This window comes from Chenopodium album, chromosome 4 (genome assembly GCF_948465745.1).
Source record: "Chenopodium album chromosome 4, dcCheAlbu1.1, whole genome shotgun sequence".
Lineage (NCBI taxonomy): Eukaryota > Viridiplantae > Streptophyta > Magnoliopsida > Caryophyllales > Amaranthaceae > Chenopodium > Chenopodium album.
Window position 1 is genome coordinate 821,134 of NC_137837.1, and position 18,816 is coordinate 839,949.

Here is an 18,816-nt window from a genome sequence, read left to right on the forward strand (position 1 = left end):
CGTTCTACAAGGGAGCTCGACTTTCCCTCGAGATTTTCGATCAATAGCCACCATATTTGGAATCTCCTCCATATCTCCGATGAATAGCCACTGGCTATGATGCCATTTTTGAGAACTCCATCTAATCCTCTAGTGTTTTTTCATGGAGAAATGGTTTACCCAACTATTTACCCCGATTAAGGTGGATTTCCATATTTAGGTGGAAGTTCTAGCCAAATTCCCTTCAGCTACACCACCGGTGCCGATCGACTGTTTTTTTGCGAGAAGAGCACCAACTAAAGGGGGAAAGTAACTTCTCTCTCCTCCTTTTTTCTTTTACCCAACCCTTTTTCATTTTACCCCCCAATTTTATTTTATCTTTTTTTTTTATTTGCAAATATTATTTTTTTATTAGGGTATTGGACAGGGGGGCCTATACCTGGTAAGGGGCAATAGTCTATCTTAGAAAAAAGATTCATGGACATGTTTTGTAAGCACAATTGAATTGCTATGAGCCTATGACATTCATTTAAAGAAAAAAAAATGAATCCAAAGTTAGAGCCCTCAAAACAGATTTGATGATTTGAATTTGACTACCGGTTTATGAATGGTCCTCTTTAAAAGATGAACCAGAGATCACGCTCCGTTTACTTTTTTGTACTTGGAATTTTAAGCACTCGTACACACAACATTTAATAACTCTAGGATTCTTATTCATTGTTGTTTGTATTACATTGAAATGTTGTTTTAGTGAAGATTCCAGGAAAGATACAATTATGTCACTAGCAATGACATTGGTAATTTCTGTAAAAAAATTTGACATTGTTGATTTGATGAGATAGTTTGATAAGGGTTTTTTTTTTATTTTTATTTTTTTTTTACTACCTCAGTTAAATGTTATGTGCAATTTTGAGGTATTATTTATGAGATATAAAATATTTTAAAATTGCACATAACATTTAACAGAGGTAGTATATGGTAAGATACAGGGGTGCCCCTTCTATCACAGGAGGGTTGGGGGTGAGATAGCGTGCATCGACCTGTATGTTTTTTAATTATGCAAACTATTGTCTCCTTATAATTGAAAAAATATAGGTACATGCTTGAATGATATATTTCTCTTTCCTATAAACAGTTTGCGTGATAGTCAAATCATTAAAATGGTGTTGTTTACTGTTTCACTGTGTTGAAAACAAAAATTTAATTTTTCTTTAATATTGTTCTCTATTTTTTGATAAAAGAAAATATTGTAACTAGAGAAAGGCTGCATCAGTTTGAGAGAAAACAATGTACTGCAACATACCTCGTATAAGACAGTTGTTGCTAATTTCACATATGGTAGCTTTTGCAATCCCTAAGGATATAGTTTAAAATTGTTTCAAAGATAAATATGAATTATCTATCATGGAAAGAAAATAATAACTCCGTATATTGTTTCAAAGATAAATATGAATTATCTATCGTGGAAAGAAAATAATAACTCCGTATATCATGCTCAGAAGTTCGACAAAACAAAAGTAAAAATAACTAGAAATTAAACTGTAATGCTTGAGATTCTAAGTCTTCTAACATTGGCTAGTAATTGAATATGAGGGTTGGTAAGGAGGGTTTGGCACTTGGACAATGCCTTCAAGCATCTGTGTGACCTTTCTCATTGTTGGTCGTAGACGTGGGTCTTCCTGGATACACCAAAGAGAAACCATCACAAACCTCTCCAATTGTAACTTGTCATTGTGCACCTCCGTGTCATCACTGACCAGAGACTCTAGTGTGCTAAATTGATAGCAATCAAATGCCCAATCTGTCAGAATTTGCTTCTCTTCCATGAGTTCTAGGCATACACATTGTCTACAACATATGATCTCTAATAGCAAAACCCCAAAGCTATACACATCCACCTTTGCTGTAACTGGCTTGTTTCTAAACCATTCAGGGGCAACATACCCTTTTGTCCCTCTGATCACAGTAGTTGTTTGGGACTGATTTAAGTCCAACAGCTTCACCAAACCAAAATCAGAAATACGAGGATTAAGATCGTCATCAAGTAGTATGTTCTGGGCCTTGATATCGCAGTGAATGATCTGGGAGCTGCACTCTTCATGCAAATACAAGAGCCCCCTTGCAATTCCTAAAGAAATTTGAGCCCTGGTTGTCCAGCTTGGTCTCATATTACCGAACAGATGATCTGCTAAGGTACGGTTGCTCATATATTCATATACAAGTAACCTCTGATCTTTCTCTTTGCAAAATCCTACAAGCCGAACTAGATTCCTGTGGTGAGTTTGGCCTATCACATTTACTTCATTTTTGAATTCCTTATCCGCATCATTGAATATTCGATCCAACAACTTTACAGCAACATGAATTGGAGAATCTTTCTTACCTATTATGCCTTTGTAAACTATACCAAAACCCCCTCTTCCTAGTTCTTCCTTGAACTCTTTTGTTGCCTCTTCAAGCTCTTGGTAGCTGAAGCAATGGACATTGCTGTATTCCTTAAGCATTTTACTAGTTCTGACATCAACCTCTTGTAGCTGCATCTTCTTGTGTATAAAGTAGAATCCCAAACCCATGGTACTCAATAGAAAGAAACTAACAGAAATAGAGCCACCTAACAGAACTGAAACAACAGCATTGAGTGGGTTGGTATACGAATAACCGTTGCCTACCTTAAGCCATGCGATTCTAGTCACTCTACTGCCATTCATCCCATTGAAGAGGGGTGTCTTCTTTTTCCAACACATTTTTGTGCTTCGTTCATAAATTACAGCAGCACAAAAGCAATCATCAAAGCAAAAACTCTGGCAGGACTTTTCACTACAAGGACTAAGTATGGCATAATCAGCCTGTGGCCAATCTGTATATTGTAGCTTAATTAGCTTATATTTACCCTTTGCTGTTTCTTCACACTGATCCATCTGGAAATCTGGTTTGCAGCTGCTGAACATGTCATGAGGATCTATTGGAGAATAATTTGATGGACATCCACACCTTGGTCTGCGATCTTCACCGATCCAGCAAATGCTGTTATACCCGCAAGCTCCACTGCCAACTTTTGAGCCGCCAAAACTGTCACAAATATTGTCTGGAATCAATTTTGTTGTTGACCAAACAACACTGCTTTCCTTGGTAAAAGTTCTTCGGTGGTAATACCAGGTGAGAACTCCATCAATATCAAGAGTCATTCTGTGATAGTAATTTTTGGCTGGTTTTAACTGATTTGGTGTGAGATAAACCTTTGCGCCATTTTTTTGGAGGATAAACATATGCCCTGATTCCTCATAAACCACCTTCTCACCCGAGTTGGTGTGACTCTCATAGTAGTAATAACTATAATTGTAGTTTGTAGCTGGGTCCCTGGTATTAAGCACGAGCTTCCCATCATTAAGGAAACGCATTTGAAACCTCCCTGTTGTGAAACTAGTTTTTGATAACCGAGAATTAACCACCAAATTTGAGTCCATGACCTGAGTTGGCAGCAAGGTGTCTGTAGGATGTGCAAAGGTTTGCCATATTATCTCATTGTCTGTGCTTCTCTTGAGGGCAAAATTTCCGGTGTCATTCATAAATCCATAGCCTACAAAACCAGACAACTCATTCAAGGTACTCCATAGCTGACTGCCTCTTGGATCACTGAGGACTAATCCCTTTTCAGCAGTTAGTGTTAATGTCGATCCTTGGGGAACGGGGTTACCTTCATTTGCATGCCAGACAACTGTGTTTGGGATCTTTGCATACGAAATAGCAAGCAAAAACTGATTTTTGGTGTTGGGTAATAGATGAAAACCAAAGGCAAAATCACCTGAAGGTGAAAGCCATGAAGGGCTATTTAGGTTGGCTGACAAAGAGGTGCCAACTGATATGTTGCCACCACTTCCGTCAGCAATAACGGATGATTGCAGGAGGATTAGTGTAGAGAAGGCTAGGTGAATAGATAGAGCCCAAACCATTTGCGAAACTATCTGGAGCATTGCTGATTTTTTCAAGCAGTTGGGGAACATTGATTGTATATCTGTATGCCAGAATCTTATTCAACTCCAGAGTCAAACAAGTCTTCCAAATTAGTTGAAAAAATTACTTGAAGAAAATGCTTTGTGGTCCCGGCCGTTACCTTCAAGTTCTAGTGCCGTCCCCTAAAAAAAAAAAAAAAAAAAAAAAAATCTAAGTGCCGTCATCGGCATATCCCTCAATGTTAATGTTGATTTGCTGATTTTTCATTTTTCACACATCTATGCCTCCCTTTCTGAAGAACCTTCATGGTAGTCTCATCAAAAGTCAAGTCTTTACTGCCCCACTTAGGAACACTATTTTTTTCTTTTGTCAGGCTAATTGATTTTATTTTCAAAATTGTGGTTGAGTACTAAACAAAACTTGATCAATTATTGTGGTTTGACAGATATAGTAGAAAGATAAGTTTTGCTGTGACCACAACTAGCAATGTGGGTGTTCATTTCGTTTTCTGGAATGCTTTATTTATTTATTTATTTATTTATTTGTTTAGTAATTTCTCTGAGAGAAGGATCTTAGGATGAAGGGGAAGTATGAAGAGAAAAACCTTGACTTAAAACACTGTAGAATAAGATAGGACTTGTGTACTTGATATGTTAGTATTATTCAGAATTCTGGGTCGAATTTTCTTGTTAGATATGTCAAGGGTGAATGGAGAAGAATTCACGTGGATGACACATGGGAATGACATCTTGTTCATGTAGCCAACTCCATCCTTGCGGGACAAAGGCTATAATATTATACTTGCAGTTGTTGTTTCTTCTTGGATTCATCAGGTCTCATTTTTCCCAATCATTAGCTACTTTGTCCGTCTACTTTGCTAGTTCATTGTGTGGTTTAAATTATAGCTAAAGTCTAAAGAGGTTGTGCTGCTACTAAGGCGAAGTTGTGAATTCAATCATTTTATATGAACAGAGGAGCACTAATATGTGATCTTCAGAAAGATTTTCTGGATACTTAGCTTCCTCGCAAATATTCTCTACCGAGTCCTTTGTTTTCTTGCTTGTGCAGTGAGTTTATACTTCTGTAACTGTAAAACTACAATTTGCAAATGAAGAGGGGGTATATGTTTAAGCTATATGTCTCAATTTTAAAGGCTCTCCATTTGGATAAAGCTGGTTTGAATGTTTATTTCAACATTCATACATATGCTAAGCGTCAACTTTCTGTGTTGATTATTTCTGTGGTTCAGGTTGCAAAAAGGAGGAGATTCCCAGGATGTGAACTAGTGTCTCCTTCGGCTGTATGGATACCTTTTCAGTAGAAACTTCATGCCTGTCTGCTGTTGGAAGTTCTCTCTCACCAGTCACCAGTAAGTCTTAATGATCTAAGCGAATTTTTTTTTTTCAATTCACAATTGCTGTATATACCACAGGTTGACATAACGAGGTCATTAGTTATGGCACAAATATAGTAATAAAACTAATATGCAAATCATGGTTAAGGACTTTAGGTAGATCATTAACTCCTACATTCCTTCAAACACTAGGATATTGCTTAAAGCAGGTTTCTGGGGAAATGTACTTACTAATTTTGCTACTGAAATCACAAAGTAAATTTATTTCTGTGGAAATCATTCATAATCACACCAATAGTTGAAATCAGGTTTACACCATGAAACTAAATTTTACATTAAAAAATAAAAGTGATCAAGATTCATTATCAGGGGCCTTTTGGGCTGTTTTAATGTTGGGTAGTAACTGAAAATGAGGAAGGCCAAGGAGGGTTATTAGGCACTTCAGCAAGTCCTTCTAGCATCTGTGTGACTGTTCGCATTGTTGGTCGTAGACTTGGATCTTCTTGGATGCACCAAAGGGCAACCAATACAAACCTCTTCAACCGGATCATGTCCTTAAGTGCCTCCATGTCATCATTGACTAGTAGATCTAGTTTATTTGATAGGTAGCAATCAAATGCCCAATCTGTCAAGATTGCTGCTTCCTCTTGAACTAGCTCCATACATACACTCTTTCGACAACATATGATCTCCAATAAAAGAACCCCAAAGCTATAGACATCTACCTTCACCGTGACTGGCTTGTTCCTGAACCATTCTGGAGCAACATAGCCTTTGGTCCCTCTAATTGCTGTATTTGTATGGGTTTGATTTAGAACCAAAAGCTTTGCCAACCCAAAATCAGAAATACGAGCATTATGATATTCATCTAAAAGTATATTCTGGGGCTTTATATCACAATGAATGATTTGGGTGCTGCACTCCTCATGCAAGTATAATAGCCCCGTAGCTGTCCCCTGAGCAATTTGAACTCTATCTATCCAGCTTGGCCGCATATCATCAAATAAATAATCAGCTAAGCTACCATTGCTCATATATTCATATACTAACAGCCGCTGATCCCCTTCCTTGCAAAATCCTACAAGCTGTACTAGATTCTTGTGATGTGTCTGACCAATGACATTAACTTCTGTTTTGAACTCTTTATCAGTGTCGGATGATACTCTATCTAACTTCTTAACAGCAACACAAATTGAAGGACCACCTCCTCTGATCGTGCCCTTGTAAACTACACCAAAAGCCCCTCTTCCCAACTCTTCCTTAAATCCATAAGTTGCCTCATTTAGCTCTTGGTAGCTGAAATAATGGACGTGACTATACTCTCTCAGTGTTTTCTGCTGGCCCTCATTAGACACTTTCTGTTGCTTCTTATGACAAATGAAGAAAATTCCGAAACAGATTGCAATTAAAAGTAGTAAATTAACAGAAACAGAGCCACCAACCAGAGCTTTATTTTGATATTTCTCCTTGTTTTTTGTTGTTGAAGGGGGTAAGGAAACAAAAGTACTGATTGAACCATTGGAAATACTAACATTTCCAACCTTTATCCAAGCAGTCCCGATTACTGTGCTGTCTCTTCTTCCGTTGGACAGTGGTGCCTTCTTTTTCCAACAACCTGCAAGATTATTTACATCCCCGAACATGGCTGCAGCACAGAAGCAGTCTTTCAAACAAGAATTCTTACAGTCTTCTTCGCTGAAAGGATCAAGCCTTTCATAATCATTCCATGGCCAATCAGTATTTGGAAGGGGTACTAATCTGTACTCACCCCTCATGGATCTCTCAGCATATCCTTCACAACTCTCTAGCATGAAATCAGGCTTACAGCTGCCAAATGTATCATTAGGATCTAGAAATGAGTAACCTTTTGGGCATGTACATGTCGGCTTTCTATCATCACCAATGCTGCAAATGCTGTTAAACCCACAGATTCCACTGCCTACATCTGCTCTGAAATTTTGATTGGTGATACAAATATTTTCTGGTAATACGTGCATCGTTGACCAGACATTGCTGATGGTGGCTTTTGGGATAGAATACCATGTTAACACCCCATCAAATGTCAAAGTTACTCTCTGATAGCTATCTTTTGTTGACTGCACCATTTTTGGCGGCAAGAGATCTTGCCTGGACCCATTCTTTCTTAAAATAAACATGTACCCAGATTCATTATAGACCAATCTCTGACCTGAAATTGTCGGGTTTTCATTAGTGCCACTAGTGTAGTAAGCACCATAGGCAAAGCCTGTTGTTAGATCCCTGGGATTGAGGACGAGGTTTCCGTCAGGCATCAAACGTAACTGGAACCTCCCCTTTGTAAAATTAGTTCTTGATAGCTTAGCGTTAACCTCCACATTTATCTCCATAACCTGAGAAGGCAGCAAAGTGTCTGTAGGATGGTCAAAGCTCTGCCAAACTGGATTGTCACTGCTACTTTTGAGGGCGAAATTCCCAGTATCATTCATGTAGCCATACTTTACCTCACCTCCGTCACTTAGCTCATCAGAGGTGCTCCATAAGTTGATTCCGTTAGGATCACTGAGAACTAGTCCCTCATTAGCTGTAATCTTGACTGATGATCCTTGAGGAACAGGATTACCATCATTTGCATACCAAACAATGGTGCTGGGAATCTTAGCATACCAGATGGCAAGCAAGAAGAGATTGCTGCTGTTTGAAAATTTGGAAAAGCCAAAGGCGAAATCGCCGGAAGGGGAATGCCATGAAGAATTATTGGTGGCAGCTGATAGAGATTGTCCTACTGGTATATTGCCTTTATTTTGGGCAGCAATAGGTGATGATTGTAGGAACATTAGTGTTAGCAAGGAGAGAGTGCAAGAAAGAGGCCAAGCCGCCATTGCTTAGATAAGTATTTGGAGCAATAGGTGGTGTGATTTTATGAATTTATGTCACTGAGTTAAATATTGTAGCATTATTGAAATTTAAACAGCGAGTCCAAGTCAATATTTACTTGATTGAAAAGTCAGTCTATGGAGAAGCCTCAATTTCTAAGAGCTTTTGACTTTTGAACAACTTGAATAAATATTTGTAAAATTAACTTTAAAGTAAAAATCACTTTATAGTAGTGAAAAGACATGATGGAAGTTAAAGCTAGGATTATGATATAGAGATCAAGTTGGTTCTTATAGTTTTAATGCTTGTGAGGTACATGTTGTCTTTAAAAATTCATAAAATTGATTAATTAATCGTTAGTTTCACACTGAGTTAATTAAATAATTTGAATATAAAGTCTTAAGTTAGTTAGAGTGACATTAAATCCAAAGACTGAATATAATTGAGTACCCTTGCTAAATGTAGTAGAAGACTAGAAGCAACCGAGAAAGAACATCTGGATTTTTTTAGTCAACTTGTTTATTATAAAAATAAAAAGATTTGCTTTTTAGTGCCTTTTTTAATTTGCTGTTCTATTTTATCAGTAGTTGACTGGAAAATTCTTATAAAATTATAATGTCATCACCCATCACTACGGCCATCAGGGATCTTGTTTACCAGTTACCACCACCAACCGCATCATGGTGTAAAGAAAATAATACTACTCGTGAGTCGTGACACGGCTGCTAACACCAAACAGCGTAACAAAGTTAGAACTTGTGTTACTGACTCTTAACCTTTGTTCCACAAAGTTCTTCCTCCTTAAGTACTTGCATTTACATTCAACTTCATTGGTATGTAGATCTATAGTATGTATCTGGGTAGAAAATTGTAGAACGGAGGGAGTTGTAATAATACGTACACTTATAGTTTTTCAATGTGTGACACATGACGTTTATGCATGCTAACCTTGATCATTTTTTTTATTCAGCCGTTCAGATGATGCCAATGCAGAAACAAGCAGCACGTATTATGTTCCTTGTGAAGCAGAAATATGTACCAATATTTCCTCAGAAGAACCTCATGCATTAACTCAGCCAGTCAGTATTACAAGTGTAAGGAAAGCTAATTACAACACTATTATGGCCTATTTTATTTTAGAAAATGTGACAACATTGTCCGAACATCATACAATAGTGTTCCATGACGGTTGTTTTTGGATGGAGTGAGTAAAGATTTCAAATTTTAAGTACATTGTATCAGATGAATTTCGTTAACTTAACATTTTTCTTGCTTGTGGACCACGATGTTTTTTAAAATATGCTAATGTGTCTTTAAAGAGTCTTCTTAATAGCTTATCTTCTTTTATTGTGTATTTATTTATTTATTTATTGTGGTTCAGATGGTGACGAAGTCGATTCAACGATGGGCTGCCACCAGTTTAATGTTCTTGACCAAAACTTTTGGTTGAGGAGGAAATCACCTATATGCGTACAACTCCTTGGGCGAAGAAACTTCATGTTGAATAAGGTAATTCATTTTGGTAAAAATATTAACTCATCTTCTGAGTATTTATAACTTTTAGTCTTCTAATGTGCAATAAATAAATAGCCGGACTTTTCTTCTTGATGGGTAGGGTATTCTAAGGAGAAAAAAAATAGAGGTCAATTAGAAAATAATAAAGCCTAGAACAGTAGACCTGTTATAAAAGGCATGGTGGTTTCTAGCCTTTTTCTTTGGTTTTACTTAAAATAGCAAAAGTAGACACAGGAAATAGTTGGGTTAATGTCGAGCTTTTATGAAACATTTTATAACACAAATCACAATAATGTTATCATTTAATAAATGGGTTATGTACTTGTGTCCTTAATTTTGAGCTTTATAGGAATTGATTCTATTATGCTATATAAAACAAGTAGACTTCAAAAAAAAAAAAAAGGGATGTTTTTGGACATAATTCAGTCACACCATTGGTTGATAATGTTTACACAACAAAACTAAAGAAATCAAAATAAATGTAACCAGAATAAAAACATACTGTATATAAGGATTTTTAATTTTGGATAGTAACAGAAAATGAGGTTGAACAAGGTGGGTTATTAGGCACTTCAGCAAGGCCAGCTAGCATCTGCGTGACTGTACGCATAGTCGGTCGTAGACTTGGGTCTTCTTGGATACACCAAAGGGCAACCATTACAAACCTCTTCAATCGAATCATATCCTTAAGTGCCTCCATGTCGTCATTGACAAGTTGGTCTAATTTATCTGATCGGTAGCAATCAAATGCCCAATCTGTCAAGATTTCTGCATTCTCTTCAACTATACGTACACTCTTTTGACAACATATGATCTCCAATAGAAGAACCCCAAAGCTATAGACATCTACCTTCACTGTGATTGGCTTGTTCCTGAACCATTCTGGAGCAACATAGCCTTTAGTCCCTCTAATTCCCGTGTTTGTATGGGTTTGATTTAGAACCAAAAGCTTTGCCAAGCCAAAATCAGAAATGCGAGCATTATGATATTCATCTAAGAGTATATTCTGGGGCTTTATATCACAATGAATGATTTGGGTGCTGCATTCCTCATGCAAGTACAATAGCCCTGTTGCTGTCCCTTGAGCAATTTGAACTCTATCTATCCAGCTTGGCCTTGTATCACCGAACAGATAATCAGCTAAGCTGCCATTGCTCATATATTCATATACTAACAGCCGCTGATCCCCTTCCTTGCAAAAGCCTACTAGCTGTACTAGATTCTTGTGATGTGTCTGGCCAATAACGTTAACTTCTGTTTTGAACTCCTTATCAGTGTCAGCTGATATTCGATCTAACTTCTTAACAGCAACACAAATTGAAGGACCTCCTCCGTTTACCATGCCCTTGTAAACTTTACCAAAAGCTCCTCTTCCCAACTCTTCCTTGAATCCGCTTGTTGCCTCATTCAGCTCTTGGTAGCTGAAATAATGGACGTGATTATACTCGCTCAGTGTTTTTCTCTGGCTCCCATTTGACTCTTTCGGTTGCTTCTTATCATAAATGAGGAAAATTCCGAAAGCAACTAAAAGTAGTAAATTAACTGATACAGAGCCACCAAACAGAACTTTGATCGGAGTTGTCATTTTTCTTCTTGTTGTCACAGGAGGATTGGTAACAAAAGGATCATTTGACATGTTAACGTTGCCGACCTTTATCCAAAAACTCTGGTTGATTGAACTGTCTTTTCTTCCATTGAAAAGTGGTGCCTTCTTCTTCCAACAACCAGAATCATCACCAGATAGCTGGAAAGAAGCAGCAGCACAGAAACAGTCTTCCAAACAAGAACTCTTGCAATCTTCTTCGCTTTTAGAATTAACCCTTTCATAAGCATTGTATACAAAATCAGTATTTTTAAGTTGTACTAAGCTATACTCGCCCTTCATAGATCTCTCTGCATTATCATCACAACTCTCAGGCTTGAAATAAGGTTTACAGCCACCATATTGAACATTTGGATCGGTGAGCGAGTAGCCTTGTGGGCATGTACACATTAGCGCGTGGTTACCACCCAGGGTGCACATGCTGTTAGACCCACAAAGTCCAATGCCTAAATTTGGTGCAACCTGTTCCATACACAAATTACCAGGAACTACTTGAAATCTTGACCAGCCGCCCCTATTTCTTGCTTTTGGGGCGGAATACCATATTAAAATCCCATCAGAGCTCATGATCAATCTCTGATATTGATCTTGTGATGGTGTGTAACCATCTGGTAACATATTATACATCGACCCATCTTTTCTTAATATGTACATATACCCGGACTCATTGTACACATATCTTTGAGTCTGACCTGGATTTCCTGGGTCACTAATATGATAAGCACCATAGATGTAGCCGGTACTTAGATCCCTGGTATACAGAGCTATGGTTCCATCCGAGGTTAGATGGTATTGGAACCTTCCCATCGTATAGTTAGTTTCTGATAGTCGAGAATTAATCATCGGTATCTTCCCATCAATTTCCAAAGACTGACCAGGCAGCAAGGTGTCTGTAGGATAATCAAAGCTCTGCCAAATAGGAATGCTGTTGCTGCTTCCTTTTAGTGCAAAATTCCCTGTATCATTCATGAAACCGTAGCTCACCCAACCACTATCACCATTAAGCTCGTCAGAGGTGTTCCATAAGATGGTCCCTTGAGGATCAGTAAGAACTAAGCCTTCATTTGCAGTTATCTTTACTGATGAACCTTGGGGAACCGGATTACCATCATTTGCATGCCAAACAATGGTGTCCGGAAAATTGGCGTACCAGATGGCAAGCAAGAAGAGATTGCCTGTGATAGGAAGTTTATGAAAGCCGAAAGCAAAATCTCCTGAAGGGGAAAGCCATGAAGAGCCATTGAGGTTGGCTGTGAGAGATTGGCCAACTGATATGTTGCTGCTATTTTGGGCTGCAACAGGGGATGGTTTTGATTGTAGGAGAATTAGTGTTAACAAGGTGAGGGTATAAGAAAGAGGCCAGGCCATTGCAAATTTTGTTGCAAAAGCACAAGGGATGGGACTATAGGAGTTGGAATACTAGCAGTATAGTGTTTTTATGTAAATTCAACTTAGTTAATGAGCTGATAAAAAAATCTGTTAACGACCAACTTTGACATATGATGTTAGAATCATCGTTGGGTTATATAATAATTTGTATGTAACATAACTCCAAATTCTAAAAAAAGTTAAGTACCCTTGTTAAATTTAGTAGAATTAACCGAGAAAGAGCATCTAGATGGTTCTTTTATTCAACTTGTTTATTGTGTAGTATAAATATGAAATCATTTGCTTTCTATTACTAAAGTTCAACATGAAAATTTGTCGATGTATTGATCTGTCATTGTCTCATGACCGTACGAATTACTTCTAGCGTATGTGATATACATTATACAGAGTCATAATAAAAAATAAAAGCACTATGTCCTACAATGTTTTCTTTAAGTGTTTTGCTAATTAAGGTTATATATTACCTCTTAATCTCTTAGTCAAGTATGCCAAAGTCTGATGGCATTGAACTAGTGACTAAACAAGGTCATGCGATTTGTTTTCTACTGTCTTCTTTGTACGTAGTGTATATGTTACATACTTTTCGTCTATATATACTTATATGGTTTGAATATCTTCTTCAATTCTTTTTTATTGTGGTTCATCAGATGGTTACGAAGACGATTCAATGATGGGCCAGTGCCAGCCTATTATTCTTGACCAGGACATTTGGTTGAATAAGAAACCACACATTGACGTCCAACTCCTTGGACGAAGAAACTTCTTGTTGAATGTGTCATTCATTTTGGTAAATTTGCTATCTCATCTTTTGAGTATTTATTGCTTCTAGTATTCTACTCCCTCCATTTTTAAATACTTGTTTCATTTCTCCATGCGCGAAGTTTTAGGAGAAATTGGATAAAGTAATAAAATATGGAGGTAGTGGGGTAGTTGAGAAAATAAAAAATTGTAAAAAGCAAAAGTAGTGGAAGAATAGGAGGAGAGAGAGTATTATGTTAGGTCCACTAAGTGTGAGAAATGTATTAAATATTGTAAAAGCTTTCCATAAAAGGAAATGGAGCAAATATTTAAAAACGACCGGAAAAGAAAAGTGGAGCAAATATTTAAAAACGGAGGGAGTAATGTGCAATCAGTGGCGTATCCAAGAATTCTGAACCGTGGGTTCGGAATCTTAAAAAACAAACAATGTTCATATATTATTTAAATATTCAATACATAAATTTTAGTTTTTATTACAAATGGATGAATTATATGTTATAAAAATAATAATAAAAAAAATAAATAGAAAAAAACCCCTACAAAAGCATTCTTCAAGTTTTCATATTTTGAAAGCTCGCCAATCTATAATTCTACTGCAAAAAAATCAATATTGCACATAAAACAAAAATCCCAAGTCCCTAATAAACACAAATTTGACGATGAAACTTTTTCAAATTATCAATTAAAAGACTTGAGTAAAAATTTTAAATTCTAAGTTTCTACCATTCAATTTGTCAACAATTCAAGTATTCAACAATATATCAAAACTAATTAAACAAATCAGTAATTAATCTTATTATCACTAATTTACAAACAAATAAAGATTTGATAATTAAGAGAAGTAGAGGAATAAGAGGACTGTTGAAACTAATACGTACTAAAGGATAAAAATAATAATATTAGATAAGTATGAAGCCTTGCTACTTCTATTAATTACTCCCTTACCAATGCACTTGACTTACGTCTTTGGTTATTTATTTCACAAAAATTTGTTATAACCATTTAAAAAAAAAAAAAAAAACTTATAGTTTTTTTTTCCAAAAAATCTGTGGGTTCAATGAACCCCCTAGATCCTCCCCTGTGTGCTATGAATAGGTGGCCGGACTTTTCTTCTTTGTGGGTAGGGTATTCTTGTAGGGATTGGTAGGGAGTCACTACGACACCCACTATGTCGATCACACACAAGACAATCAACTTAAATTCAATCCAATTAAACTAAACTCTCACACAATTTGAATAACACAACCAAGACAACAATTAAGCATTAGCAAAACTGCAAAAGTATAATAACACCAACAATGATAGGAAGAAAAAACAATCATCAATGTAGCTGGCTACTTAGGCCCTTGTTTAGTTCAATTTATTTTTACTTATTTTAGAAAAAATAAGTTCAGATCCGATCATCGTTTTATGTGCAATTTTTTAACGCTAAATATGTTTAATTCTGCAATTAAAAAAAATTATAAAAATCACATATTAATAAAATACACTTTAATACGAATCTGATAAGACCCACTTTTTTTTTTTTTTTTTTTAGGAATGATTAGACCCACTTTATATACTCCCTTCGTTTTTAAATATTTTTTTTTACTTTCTTTTTCTAGCTGTTTTTAAATACTTGCTTCATATTCTTACTTGAAAAGCTTTTATAATATTTAATCTATTTATCTCAATTAGTAGACCCAACATAAATCATATTTTATTAATTTCATATTCTCTCCTCCAATTTTTCTCCACTACTTTTGGTTTTTACAATTTTTTATTCTCCCACCCACCTCACTAGCACCATATTTTATTACTTTCTACAATGTCTCCTAAAACTTCGCGCATGGAGAAATATAGCTAGTATTTTAAAACGGAGGGAATATATTTTTTTCCTTATAAATTATTCTATGTATAAGGTCAAAGTTTGGTCAAATTTGACATTCAAATCAGACCAGATCAGATAAGATAAGTTAGGCCTTGTTTAGTTCACCTTATTTTTACTTATTTAAGAAAAAAGAAAAATAAGTTCAAATCAGATTATTGTTTTATGTGCAGTTTTTTTTATCGCTAAATATCTTTAATTTCGGGCCTGTTCTCATACGATTTTTAGTTCAGTTAACTCAGCTCAGCTCCTAATTTCCTTCTCTTATAAAATAAGTTCAGTTTAGCTCAACTCAGCTCATTTTAGTCAATGAATACAGGCCTTTCGTAATGAAAATAATTATGAAAAATACACATTAATAAAATACACATTATTACGAATCTAACAAGACCCCACTTGATATATTTTAGATTATCGTATATTTCAGCTCAAATCTGACATTCAGATCAGATCAGATAAGTTCAGATAAGCAAAATTAAGGCGAACCAAACAAGTCCTTAGTCATTTGCTTGCCACAAGATATCCCATCTAAAACTTCCAAGAAATGCCACAATAGTCATGCTAAATATGGACTAAAGATAAGACTTAACAAGTCCATGAAAAGAGCCCATAATACATGAGTCCAAAAGCAATATATAGGTATTGCAAATTGGGCCAGAACCATAACAATTTTAAGGGTAAAATAGATGAAGAGAATACTATAGACTCAGTAAAGCCTAAAACTGTTATAAAAAGCTTTGTTTCTAGCCTTTTTCTCAAGTTGTATTAAGACGTAGTAAAAGTTGACCCAACATGAACCGAACATGAAATAGTTGGGTTAGTGTCTACACTCTAGCCTTTATGACCCATTTATATACATGGATTAGAAATTTTTATATTTAAAAAACTAAAAAGGATATATCAGATTTGATGCTATTAAGCTATATGAAAAAACAAGATAGACGTTTGAGGACAATTATTCAATCACATCACCGATAACAGTTTACACCATGAAACATAAGAAAATAATATGAATCTAATCAGGATACACACTTTGTCTGAGGAAGTTTAATACTGGGAAGTAACTGAAAATGTGGTGGGACAAGGTGGGTTATTAGGCACTTCAGCAAGGCCAGCTAGCATCTGTGTGACTGTTCTCATAGTCGGCCGTAGACTTGGGTCTTCTTGGATACACCAAAGGGCAACCATTACAAACCTCTTCATTCGAATCACGTCCTTAAGTGCCTCCATGTCGTCATTGACAAGTTGGTCTAATTTATCTGATAGGAAGCAATCAAATGCCCAATCTGTCAAGATTGCTGCATTCTCTTCAACTAGTTCCATACATACACTCTTTCGACAACATATGATCTCCAATAGAAGAACCCCAAAGCTGTAGACATCTACCTTTACCGTGACTGGCTTGTTCCTGAACCATTCAGGAGCAACATAGCCTTTGGTCCCTCTAATTGCCGTGTTTGTATGGGTTTGATTTAGAACCAAAAGCTTCGCTAACCCAAAATCAGAAATACGAGCATTCTGATGATCATCTAAAAGTATGTTCTGGGGCTTTATATCACAGTGAATGATCTGGGTGCTGCATTCATCGTGCAAGTACAATAGCCCCGTTGCTGTCCCCTGAGCAATTTGAACTCTATCTAGCCAGCTTGGCCTCAAATCACCAAAAAGATAATCTGCTAAGCTACCGTTGCTCATATATTCATATACTAACAGCCGCTGATCCCCTTCCTTGCAAAATCCTACGAGCTGTACTAGATTCTTGTGATGTGTCTGACCAATAACATTAACTTCTGTTTTGAACTCCTTATCAGTGTCAGCTGATATTCGATCTAACTTTTTAACAGCAACACAAATTGAAGGACCTCCTCCGTTGACCATGCCCTTGTATACTACACCAAACGCTCCTCTTCCCAACTCTTCTTTGAATCCGTTTGTTGCCTCATTCAGTTCTTGGTAGCTGAAATAATGGACGTGATTATACTCTCTCAGTGTTTTCCTCTGGCTCTCATTTGATTCTTTCAGTTGATTCTTATGATAAATGAAGAAAACTCCAAAACCAATTGCAAGTAAGAGTAGTAAATTAACAGATACTGAGCCACCAAGCAAGACTTTGATTGGAGTTGTCATTTTACCTTTCCTTGTCACAGGAAGGAAGGTAACATTAGGGTTGAGTGGATCGTTGGACTTGTTAACATTCCTTACCTTTAACCAAAAATTCCGGCCTATGAAACCGTCGGTTACTCCATTTAGAAGTGGTGCCTTCTTCTTCCAACAACCAACATCTTTGCCTGATAGCTCGAACGAAGCACCAGCACAGAAACAATATTTCAAACAAGAATTCTTGCAATCATCTTCATTTCTAGAATCAACCCTTTCATAGTCATTGAAAATAAAATCAGTGTTTAGAACTTGTACTATGCTATACTCACCCTTCATTGTTCTTTCTGCATAATCTTCACAATCCACAAGGTTGAAATCAGGTTTACAGCCATCATATTGAACATTTGGATCCGTGAGAGAGTAGCCTTGTGGGCATGTACACGTATGCTTGTTGTTATCACCTAGGATGCACATGCTGTTAGATCCACAAACACCAACACCTAAATTTTGTGCAGCTCGTACAGCTAATTCTTTACATATGTTTTCAGGTGCTACTTGAAATCTGGACCATCCGTCACTAATTGAAATTTTTGAGGAAGAATACCAAATTAAAATCCCATCAGAGCTCAAGACTAATCTCTGATGTTGATCTTCTGTAGGTGTGTAACCATCCGGTAACATATTGTACATCGACCCATTTTTTCTAAGTATGTACATGTACCCGGACTCATTGTACACATATCTTTGAGTCTGACCTGGATTTGCTGCATCACTAATATAATAACCACTGTAGGTATAGCCGCTACTTATGTCTCTGGTACTGAGTTCCATGTTTCCATCTGTGGTCAGATGGTATTGGAACCTTCCCATCGTATAATTAGTTTCTGATAGTCGAGAATTAATCATTCCATCAATATCCAAAGACTGACCTGGCAGCAAGGTGTCTGTAGGATGATCAAAGCTCTGCCAAACGGGAATGCTGTTGCTGCTTCCTTTTAGTGCAAAATTTCCTGTATCATTCATGAAACCGTAGCTCACCCGACCACCATTAACTCTTAACTCGTTAGAAGTGTTCCATAAGTTGTTTCCTTGTGGGTCAGTAAGAACTAACCCTTTATCAGCAGCTATCTTTACTGATGAACCTTGGGGAACTGGATTACCATCGTTTGCATGCCAAACAATGGTGTCCGGAATTTTGGCATACCAGATGGCAAGCAAGAATAGATTGGCTTTGTTAGGAAGTTGATGAAAGCCGAAGGCAAAATCTCCCAAAGGTGAAAGCCATGAAGAGCCATTGATGTTGGCTGTGAGAGATCGGCCAACTGATATATTGCTACTACTTTGGGCTGTAACAGGGGATGGTGTTAATTGTAGGAGTATTAGTGTGAATAAGGAGAGAGTACAAGAAAGAGGCCACGCCATTGCAAATTTCTTGCACAAGGAATA

General features: G+C 36.7%; 4 protein-coding genes across 4 annotated transcripts; all 4 read right to left on the reverse strand.

Annotated features, from left to right (window-relative positions):
• Positions 1 to 1,468: 1,468 nt before the first annotated feature.
• On the reverse strand, positions 1,469 to 4,266 carry LOC145628398 (G-type lectin S-receptor-like serine/threonine-protein kinase LECRK3). Its single transcript, XM_081680695.1, has one exon. The coding sequence runs from the start codon at positions 3,978 to 3,980 to the stop codon at positions 1,545 to 1,547; it is 2,436 nt and encodes an 811-aa protein (XP_081536821.1). The 5' UTR covers positions 3,981 to 4,266; the 3' UTR covers positions 1,469 to 1,544.
• Positions 4,267 to 5,530: 1,264 nt separating this feature from the next.
• Positions 5,531 to 8,176, reverse strand: LOC145628396 (G-type lectin S-receptor-like serine/threonine-protein kinase LECRK3). Its single transcript, XM_081680693.1, has one exon. The coding sequence runs from the start codon at positions 8,140 to 8,142 to the stop codon at positions 5,671 to 5,673; it is 2,472 nt and encodes an 823-aa protein (XP_081536819.1). The 5' UTR covers positions 8,143 to 8,176; the 3' UTR covers positions 5,531 to 5,670.
• Positions 8,177 to 10,086: 1,910 nt separating this feature from the next.
• On the reverse strand, positions 10,087 to 12,868 carry LOC145628397 (G-type lectin S-receptor-like serine/threonine-protein kinase LECRK3). The gene has a single exon (XM_081680694.1). The coding sequence runs from the start codon at positions 12,621 to 12,623 to the stop codon at positions 10,170 to 10,172; it is 2,454 nt and encodes an 817-aa protein (XP_081536820.1). The 5' UTR covers positions 12,624 to 12,868; the 3' UTR covers positions 10,087 to 10,169.
• A 3,232-nt stretch (positions 12,869 to 16,100) lies between these two features.
• LOC145628395 (G-type lectin S-receptor-like serine/threonine-protein kinase LECRK3) lies at positions 16,101 to 18,792 on the reverse strand. The gene has a single exon (XM_081680692.1). The coding sequence runs from the start codon at positions 18,790 to 18,792 to the stop codon at positions 16,318 to 16,320; it is 2,475 nt and encodes an 824-aa protein (XP_081536818.1). The 3' UTR covers positions 16,101 to 16,317.
• Positions 18,793 to 18,816: the final 24 nt, after the last annotated feature.